This window comes from Scleropages formosus, chromosome 10 (assembly GCF_900964775.1).
Source record: "Scleropages formosus chromosome 10, fSclFor1.1, whole genome shotgun sequence".
Classification (NCBI taxonomy): Eukaryota; Metazoa; Chordata; class Actinopteri; order Osteoglossiformes; family Osteoglossidae; genus Scleropages; species Scleropages formosus.
Genome location: NC_041815.1, coordinates 14,192,024 through 14,202,576, shown reverse-complemented (window position 1 = coordinate 14,202,576; position 10,553 = coordinate 14,192,024). Strand labels below are relative to the sequence as shown.

At 50.1% G+C, this 10,553-nt stretch overlaps 1 protein-coding gene across 1 annotated transcript; it reads left to right on the top strand.

Moving 5' to 3' along the window:
- Positions 1-8,772: 8,772 nt before the first annotated feature.
- c15h3orf80 (chromosome 15 C3orf80 homolog) lies at positions 8,773-10,351 on the top strand. The gene has a single exon (XM_029255835.1). The coding sequence runs from the start codon at positions 9,656-9,658 to the stop codon at positions 10,265-10,267; it is 612 nt and encodes a 203-aa protein (XP_029111668.1). The 5' UTR covers positions 8,773-9,655; the 3' UTR covers positions 10,268-10,351.
- Positions 10,352-10,553: the final 202 nt, after the last annotated feature.

The following is a 10,553-nucleotide window of genomic DNA, read 5'->3' as shown; positions in this document are numbered from 1 at the left end:
ACAAGGTGTCGGTGAATATCGTCCATATAACGCACACGGACGCTGACTAATTTGACTGGTGAGGTATTTATGGTGCTGGGATTACGCCGGCTGCTCTTCAGGAAAGGGAAGGCCGGCGTTTGGTCTAGTTGTGAAATGTTATTAATAAGTTAGACAGTTATAAATGATCCAGTTCAAATAAGCAAAGATGCGCTGTTAATCCGTACGGTAACTCGAGCATTACGGATGACGGCTCGAACTGATCTCCGGCGTACGGGTGCTCCCCCTTCTCTTTGCCGCCGATTGCTTTGCACCTTCGGCTTGCTCATCCCCCTAACGCGGGTCTTTCTCCGCGGAAACGTCATGAGCGCGGACTCGGAAGTTTCCCAGATCCCGTCTTGCCAGTCTGGAAAGATCATCACTTGCACAGATGCTCTCTCCACTATCTGCCTCCCTCTCTCTCTCTCTCTCTCTCTCTCTCTCTCTCTCTCCCCCCGTTCCCTCTCGCTCATTCACCCCTTCCAGTTCACACACACAATGGCTCTCCCTGGACCGGAATCAGTCACCAGGTTGTTTCGCTTAAGCATGATGATTCTTCATGCAGCAAGCAAGCGAACCAATGTTCTGCGTTACAGTGTATGCGGAGCATTCCCGGGAGATCGCTACAACACCCACATGCTGCTCGTAAGATGAAGTCTGGGCATTGCCGAGGTCTCTTTCCCACCGCGCGGGACAGGGCTTCGATTGTTGTGCTTTTTTTCCATACTGACAGATTTCCTGTCCCGTGATGTCTGCGTAGTGCCAAGAAGCCTGTAATTGAAGGAGACAAAGGAGGAAGGTTTTACTCCGCTCTCTAGGGGAAAAGCCACCACCCCATCCAAAGTGCTCCCTCTTGCTCTTTCTCTCCCACTCAGCCTGAGGGATCTCCTCTGCTGGGAGGGGAAAGGAGGGTTTGGCTTTACATCGCTGTGTTCGGCACTGCTCTGGGGAGGACTGGAACACATCTGATCTCTCTCTGTGTGTGTGTGTGAGAGGAGGGCACCGTGGACAAGACATGACAATCTGGTCCCTTTCCTCCCAGCCCAGCCCAGCCCAGCCGCGCTCCGTGTGGGCGACTCGGACCTTGAGCGCGGAGACGGAGGCAAAAACGCGTCCATGTGAGAGGCCTTCTCAAGAGCTGCCCGGTTCCATATGTGTCCATCAGGAACAAAGCAGAATGTTTACAGCTGAATTTTGCGTCTCTCGGTTCACTTTAGCCGAGTGCAAAGCAACGGGGCTCCCAGGTGAGCGCCTGTCCACCTCGGAGGGTTTTCCTCACGCGGTTCGTCGGCCCACTCATCACCAGTACCGTTTGTTACGGGAATTTGAATGGTAACCCAAATAGTCCTCCTTCCTCAAAACGCCTTCCATCCTTTCGGCGGTGCCGTGTCTGCCTGGTTTTTCAAACGATCCTCCTCGTGTCCTTGCTACACGCAAGGGTTCCTGCGAAGGTCACGTAGTGAAATTCCCAAAAAACGGGATGAAAAAAATGAGGCTTTAATGATTAAGTCCGTTGTCTTCTGAGAAAAAAAAAAAAAATCTGTGTAAGGATAAGATGCTGCAAGATCGACACAAATCAGGTTCAGCTGAGTTTCTAAGGATTTTTACCCCACTTATTGCACTGTGGCCAGAGAACACATGGGGTAAATGATGGGGTGTATAAATCTTTACCTGAGAGTCTTTTAAAATAAAGCTGTTTCTAGTCTACCCAATTTAATTATTACGTCATGACACGTGCCCAATGTATTTTATCCGAAATGGATTCATCAACTTTAGGTCTTCGAGAGGGATTCCAAACGAAACTGAAACTACACCGCTATTCATTGTCATTTGCTGTTGCAGCTTTTAGTCTGTGTGTTGCACAAAATAAACAAACAATTGTTTCTTCGGTCGGGTTTAGTTACTGCTTTCTCGCTTAGCTCATATTCTTAATTGAAGTGACTTACAGTATTTGGACCATTCGTAGAGTGAGGTGTTGCAACTGCAGGCTATAATGAGAAACCTTTAATATTACACTACCTGGTACCTCACACACACACCCACACACACACACTGGAACTGCTTGTCCTAGATGGGGTCATGGGGAGCCGGAGCTGGAGCCTAACCCGGCAACACAGGGCGCGAGGCTGGAGGGGGAAGGGACACACCCAGGATGGGACACCAGTCCATTGCAAGGCATCCCAAGCAGGACTCGAACCCCAGACCCACCAGAGAGCAGACACAGGCCAAACCTGTTGCACCACTGCACCCCCCCGTACCTTACACTCATCGCGATAATAAAGTATATCACAGTTCTTCAAGAAATGCTTTGGCTAGAGATCTTGAGAAAATTCAAATCATAATCCTTTAGCATATAGAAGACGTTGAGAAAGGAGGGAATTCTCTCAAATAGCAGATATGTGATTATCATAGATTGTTAAATTTTTCTTTTACACATGTTTAGAGGTAGCAACTGGAACACTTGCCAGAAACTAAGAGGGCATAGAAACCACATCCAGTGCTTGTTACCCCTTGATTATTTCAGGGTGCCTTGGTATAAACAGTGCTCCTCAGCAGTTTACCGGCAACTTGTCTATTTGCTTAAATACAATTGTGTTAAATTGTTTAAGGTGCAGGGGGGTGCGGTGGCACAGCGGGTTGGACCGGGTCCTGCTCTCTGGTGGGTCTGGGGTTCAAGTCCTGCTTGGGGTGCCTTGCGACGGACTGGCGTCCCATCCTGGGTGTGTCCCCTCCAGCCTTATGCCCTGTGTTGCCGGGTTAGGCTCTGGCTCCCCATGACCCCTGCTCAAGACAAGTGGTTTCAGATGATGTGTGTTTAATGTGCTAAATAAACACACCAGATTTCCACACATCACTTTACATCGAGGTTATATAGTGGGCAAGCATCATAAAGGTCAATGGAATGCAGATGTGCAGCCAGGAGACTCCCAGGTCTTTTCCAGGATTTCCAGAACATGGAGCAGAGCTGTCACCATCACAAAGCAGCGAGGACGAAAATGAGAACACATCAACGCACACGCAGACGTGGACGCTGTGTCGCACCACCGAAGAACATGCGTGGCGTAGCTCCGGACAGAAGAGCTTCCCCAAATGCTGACGGACCCATTAAACACAAGCTCCGAGCCACCGGCTGGGCAGATATTGATATGGGAGTCTCACAGAGAGGGATTTCCATTTTTTTTTCTCAGAGGAAATCGAAGCACTAGCTAACCTCATTGCCAAGTTTCTTTCTAAACAGAAAATCCCAGAACCGGCATTAAGATAAGAGCAGCGGAAGAGTGTGGCTGTGAAATAGCACTGGTATTGGGCTTTTTGATCCATGTGATACCCACTTATTTTCATCCTCAGATCCTGTTTTTAGTTCAGAAGCAATTATACTCATGTGATATTAATACCCATTTAAAAATCGTTATATTTTATATATATATATATTACTCTCATCCATCCATCCATCCATCCATTCATCCAGGTTCATTAACCTCTCGTCCTGAGACAGGGTCACAGGGATCCGAAGCCCATCCCAGAAGCACTGGGCACAAGGCAGAGGGGGGTGCACCTGGTACAGGACCCCCACAGCGTTCAATACTTTTGTACGTGAAATAAAGTACTTCATAAAAGGTATAGCGTGTACTTTGACAGAGACTCAGTCACACATATCTGAGATGTGGCTGTGTATTTGTGAGCAGAAGTGATTTGATCAGTTTTATCTAATGGTTGATAGAAAAAGACAGACAGACAGAGACAGACAGACAGCCTGAACCACTTGTCCCATGCAAGGTCACGGGGAGCTGGAGCCTAGCCTAGCAACACAGGGTGGGGGGCTAGAGGGGGAAGGGACACACCCAGGACGGGATGCCAGTCCATCACAAGGCACCCCAAGCGGGACTTGAACCCCAGGCCCACTGGAGAGCAGGACCTGGTCCAACCTGCTGCACCACTCCACCCCCCCTAGAAAAAGACCTAAAATGCATATACATGAACTCAGCAGGGAACCAACAACTCTACTGTTAGGACCCACAAACGCTACATAAAGTACTTACGAGGGACAAAAGCAGGATCCCAGCTGTGACTCAACCGTCAAGCCAACATCCGCCACCTCGACAAGTACTCGGGGCTCTGGCTGCGCTCGCTCTGCGGCCCCTGAAACGTTCCTTTATTTATCAAATACCAGCAATCTTTGGTGTAGGAAACCAATTAATTCCCGAATCCCACTGACCCAATCAAGCCCGAGCTACATATATCATATGGCAACGTTTTTTCCAGAAAGCTCCACCGCTTGTCCACGGGGGAGAGTCCGCACATATAGTCCGATGTGTTGGACGCTCTGGTTTCTGTCACCGAGACCGAGAGCACTTGTCTCTTCCTCCCTTCCCAGAAAAAAAGACTGCCAATTAGGGTGATATGTATTCCAAAGAGATCTCCAGAGGAAAGAGAAAGAAAGAGGGAGAGAGCAGAAGGAGGGGAGGCGACGTGTTGCGGGCATTCACGTGCGCGCCATTACTTTGTGGTGGTTTTCGGGGAAAGAGGGAACGAGCGAACGACCAACGCAAGCCTCGGGGAGGGAGGGCGTAGGGCGTGTTTGTGCGTGGAAACTCATCCCCGTTAGGCCAAACCGACGTCCATCATCACTATCTATCCCCCGTGGGTCCACTGTCATCGCTGACATCCCTGAGCGACGCGAAATACCGAGACGTTCATGAAGCACGAAGCCTGTCGTTAAACATACGCAGTTGCGATTTGCATTCAGTTTGCTTGTTTAACATGTTGTGTTCCCTGCTCTTGCACCGCTGTAATTGAGACAGATTAGCTCGGGTAACATGATACCGCATAAATTAAGGAGGCTGGTTTTCTTCCAGTACGTTTCAAGCCATAATGCTCCGGTAATCGAATATTGTGCATTAGCTCTCTTTATGAGAAACGAGAATCGGCGGGCATCGCTGTTTCTAAAATCCAAAAAAGTAGACGGAGGGATCGCGCGCACGATCGCTTCCGTACTTTGCGAAGACCAACGGGGTTCGGGGCTGCGATGGAAAGGGAGCCGCGTTTTCCGTTCATATCGTAGGATTGTTCCGTAGGCATCGTGACCGTCGTTCTCGACAACCTCAAAGTACAACGCGAGGACCGCAACTGTCAGAATAATAGCCCTTTCTTGTGTGGGGCGAGCCGCACGTTCTCAGAGCGACCTCGCGCGTTTAACGTCGTCGCACTTCGATTCCACGTACGTCACCGTGGCGTGTCATCTTTAATATCTCTAGAGTTTTCTTCGGTTCACCCGTCCGGTTGGGTCAACTCTGGGCCAAGTTCCAAAATTCTGTACATCTTACTGCTCGGCGGGTCTGCGTGTAGCTGCTACGTCTCTTCCTCAGCTCTGCTAATCTCTTGCACGGTCTATATTCCAGTAAGTCAACAAATTTTGTGTAGGTGCGCTGGTTACTAATGCGGCAGGTTTTCGCAGCACTAATTGCACGAATCCACCTCAACATAAACTGGGGTCACATAGAGCGCTTAGGTATACCGCAGCGACTGAAAATTATTTCACAACGTAAACGTTGTCTGTTGCTAAACTTACAAGGTGGATAATTGCCTCCGCCTATTATTTATATCACACACACGCCATCTGAAACCGCTTGTCCCATACGGGGTCGCGGGGAGCCGGAGCCTAACCCGGCAACACAGGGCGGAAGGCCGGAGGGGGTGGGGACGCACCCAGGACAGGACGCCAGTCCGTCACAAGGCACCCCAAGCGGGACTCGAACCTCAGACGTTCCACGTAGCGGGCACTGGCTGAACCCACCACACCACCAATATTGAATAATATTTAATATAATATGTATTAGTGTAGGGGGCGTGGTGGCGCAGTGGGTTGGACCACGGTCCTGCTCTCCGGTGGGTCTGGGGTCCCGCTTGGGGTGCCTTGCGACGGACTGGCGTCCCGTCCTGGGTGTGTCCCCTCCCCCTCTGGCCCTACGCCCTGTGTTACCGGGTAGGCTCTGGTTCCCCGCGACCCCGTATGGGACAAGCGGTTCAGAAAATGTGAGTGAGTGAGTGAGTGAATTTTTTCCCGGGAAGGCGATATGCAGAGTGATACTCTCTTGCGACGCTGGGCAGCGGCAGCGATCTGCATCTCCCAGTCTGTCACACAGAGGTGTGTATTAAATGCATTTTCGACTTACGATATTTTCGACTTCCGATGGGTTTCACGGAGCGTAACCCCATCACAAGTCGGGGATCGCCTGTAAATGGGTAAATAATTGTAACCTTAACATTGTAAGTTGCTTTGGAGAAAAGTGTCGGCTAAATGAATACATGTAAATGTGTGTGATTGGGGGGTGTGGTGGTGCAGCGGGGTTGGCCAGGTTCTGCTCTCTGGCGAGTCTGGGGTTTGAGTCCCGCTTGGGGTGCCTTGCGGCGGACTGGCGTCCCGTCCTGGGTCTGTCCCCTCCCCCTCTAGCCTTACGCCCTGTGTTGCCGGGTTAGGCTCCGGTTCCCCGCGACCCCGTATGGGACAAGCGGTTCAGAAAATGTGCGTGTGTGTGTGTGTGTGTGTGTGTGTGTGTGTGTGTGTGTAGGGGGGTGCGGTGGTGTAGTGGTGGAGTAAGCTTGACCAGGCCCTGTTCTGTGGTGGGTCTGGGGTTCGAGTCCAACCCCTCACCCTCCAGCCTTTTGCCCTTTGTTGCCAGGTTAGGCTCCGGCTCCCCGTAACCCCGTATGGGACCAGCGGTTTCAGATGATGTGTGTGTGTATTGTATAATATTGTTCTGTAAACATCATGACTGTCAACAACTTCAAAGTACAATGTGATGACCGCAACTGTCAAAAAAAGAAAATTTACATATGACCAACCCTGCACACAGTGCTGCTTGAAAGTATGTGAACCCTATATGGATGGTCATTATTCTTATGCAAAAATAATTTAAATATAAATAATTAAACTATTAATTAAAAAATAAAATAATAATTAAACAATCTTAGAAATACATTCATGAAATAAATAAATGATAATGATTTACACACATGATTCTATTTACCTACTTGGTTTAACCAAAGCAACTTGGGGTTCACTTATTTTTGCACCTGCACTACTTCAGTTTTTCTACCGCACACATCTCCTCTAAACAAACATATGGAATTGGTCATTACACACCTATTGTGTCAGATCAGAAATACTGCTTCTAGTTAAATAACCATTTTGTGGTAAAACTAAGCCACACCAGGGATTTACATGCTTTCATATATATATATATATGAAAGCATGTAAATCCATGGTATAAATGTACATATATATATATATATATATACACACCACACACACATACATATATTTCAAATTATAGCACTGTTGTCTCACAGACTAAACAAAATTTCAATATCACACTGAGCAATGTTACTATGTAAATGTCTTTCAAATAAAACATCATTAGTTAAACAGTTTGTAACTAAATTATGTCTGTTCTGCATCCTAATTGAAATATTAATATAGCAGTACTGGAGTGATCTAAGACAGTTTCCTGTTTCCTGCATGAAAAACAGCCCTCGGAAAAAAAAAAATGTTTTGAATGTCTTTGTAAGAAGTTATAAAACTCAGAACTTTAAATTAAAAAAAAATTGCATTTTCTACATTTGTCACCGATGTACATTCAAGATACAGAAGATGCGTATATTACACGGCTGTACACATGATTTTATTTAAATGAACAACCTGTCTACAGAAATATCTCTTTTTACAATAACATGCCAGCATATAACCTTGTATTACTGACTTAAAAGTTAGACATTTGAAGGATTCATTCATTCATTCATCTTTTTCGTCATTAATAGAAAAAAACCACTTATACATTTATTTATTTAGCAGACCCTTTTCTCCAAAGCAGCTTCCAATGAACTCTGCATAGTGTTATCAGGCCACACACCTTATTTACCAAGGTGACTTACACTGCTAGATACACTATTTACACTGGGTCACTCATCCATACATCAGTGACACACACTAGGTGGGAACCTGAACAGCACGTCTTTGGCGTGTGGGAGGAAACCGGAGCACCCGGAGGAAACCCACGCAGACACGGGGAGAACAGGCAAACTCCACGCAGACCGAGCGGGCATCGAACCCACGTCCTCTCGCACCACCCAGGCGCCGTGCCACCGTGCCGCCAGTAAGACCACACCGCGCAGTGACACGCGGAACTGAACACTGATCTTCCTTTACATCTTCTCATTATTTTCACTCTAGAACAGCCGATGTCCTGTAAAAGAATCGCGATGGGTAAACGCGGCTCCCGCATTACCTCGTTTCTTGTTACCCAGTTTACCTGGAGAGCTGAATAGGTGTCTTTCCGTTTTCTGTCTCAAACGATCGCATATAAAAAATATTGTATCGACGCGTGTGTATATGATGTTTACAGCGCGGTACGGTGTGTGTTTTCTGCAGCATGGAGGAGGAGGAGGAGGAGGAGGAGGCGGCACGTGGGTTGTTGCCTCGTGCTCTGCTTGAGCACCATGGCATAAATACATCGCTCTCTATAATAACTTGAAGTTTTCTTTTGTAGTTTTCGTGTTTTGTACCCATCTGTAGCTGTCTGACACTGGCCGAGAAGGACCTTTAGTGAAAGATGAAAACGACGCAGAGGGAGAGAGAGAGAGAGAGAGAGAGAGAGAGAGAGAGAGCGGGGGGGGGCGGTGTGTCGCTCCGACTCTTCCGCGGTTTTGGACACTTGCGGTGTAGCATGTAGAAAACGACAACGTTACAACGGAGACATTTCTAGCACTAAAACGTGCTGTTAAAAATGAAAAGCGTTGCAGTCTATTGATCCTGCTCATTTCACTTATTTGTCGCGTCCGCTGAAGTCCTTCATACGGCGCTCCGGTCGTCGTTCCCGTTAGACGCGCGCTTCGCTTCCTCCTCGGTTCCCATCGCGGTGGCGTTGTTGTTGTTGTTGTTGTTGTTGTCGGGGACGCGAGATACGAGTAAACACATTTGTCCGGAGGCATCGGCTTTTAAAAGGAAATGTGCGGTGCGTAAATTGTCTGAAACGTCCTCATCGCGTTCCTCTGGGGTGCGCGCACTAATGAGGGAGTCATTAGAACCCGCGACCACGGCGATGGAGCCATGCATTTTTTATTATTGAGTTGCGCTCTGTGGTCTCGTGTGCTGCTGTGGGCTCGGTCTCAAACACGCACGCACGCACGCGCGCACGCGCGCACAAGCACACGCACACAGAGCATGGCGCGAAGGAGCGGGCGAAATAACGGTTTTCGACATTAATCACTAGGAATAAATGTGTGCGCTGAACCAGAAGCAGTAAGTAAGATGAACTAGGAAACAACAACCTGTCGAGCGCGCGCGACCCGCAGACTCACTGAGCTGCTGCGCTCGGATCCGTCCCAGTCGGTCAGTGAGTGATGTAAGAATCCGGGGTGGCCGGCGGTGGGCGCGGGGGGACATTGATTGTTGAAGTGGCAGGACGCGCGCGCCGGGGGACACTCGCTGACACCGGAACGAGGCGCATCGCCGCGGCGCCCGAGGACCCGCGCGCTTCAAGGGATCGGAGCGACCGGGCGGACAAGTTGCAGCGAGGGAGGGACTGGAAAAGGCGGCTGCCGCTGCGCAGGAAGGACCAGGGACGGCTGAAGAAGCAGAATGTGCCGCGTCCCCGCTCGGGTCGCTCCGTGCCTCACTTTGCTCGCTCTTTTTTCTGCCATTTACGCGTGCGAAGCGCTCCAGGGCTGCGGGGACGTGCGGTGCCCGGAAGGGCAGCGGTGCTGCGCGGGGGCCAACGGCAGCGCCACCGCACGCTGCTGCGCGCTCCCGCGCCACACGTTCCTCGACAGCCTTGTGTGGGTGGCGCGCAAGCTGTCGGGAGTCCTCATCCTGCTCCTCCTGTTCGCCATGGGATACTTCATCCAGCGCATCGTGTGCCCGCGGCCGCGCAGGCACCGCAACGGGCGCGACGAGCCGTCGTCCCTGCTGGGCGGGCGCGCCGCCGCGTCCCAGGACTCGCTGCTGGAGCGCGCGGCCGAGCGCGCACCCGCCGGGGGCTTGAACTCGCCCGTGCTGCAGCTGCCGGCGTACGACGAGGTGAAGGACCTGCCCACGTACGAGGAGAGCATGCGGGTGGGCAGAGAGCGCTCGTGCGAGCGGTTACTCGGGTCCTGCGCGGATCGAGGTCCCGGCGCAGCGCGTGCCGAGCTGTCAACGGGACAGCCGGCAGAGGGTCAGAGCGCAACCAGGACCCCCCTCCACTCTGTCTGAGTGTCCGCCTCACGCCGATGCCCACGCGTGTCCATCCGATTAGCAACAGATGCGCGTGAACGTGTTCGAATGCTGCTCGTCTGCCCTGGCAACTTCAACTTGGTCGCGCGCGTTTTACAACGACGTGGCCTTGAAATCAAATAAATGGTAATTTGTTTAACAAGTCCGATAAGTGCAGCCCTTTTGTGTCCCGAGAGCATGGAGGGACGGGAACAGGAGTAAAACAGGACTAGAATGCGACTAAAACGACAAGAACAGTACAGGTCTAGAACATTGATTATTATTT

Coding starts and splice junctions, on each gene's coding strand:
- c15h3orf80 (XM_029255835.1), top strand. CDS start 9,656: ATGTGCCGCGTCCCCGCTCGGGTCGCTCCGTGCCTCACTTTGCTCGCT.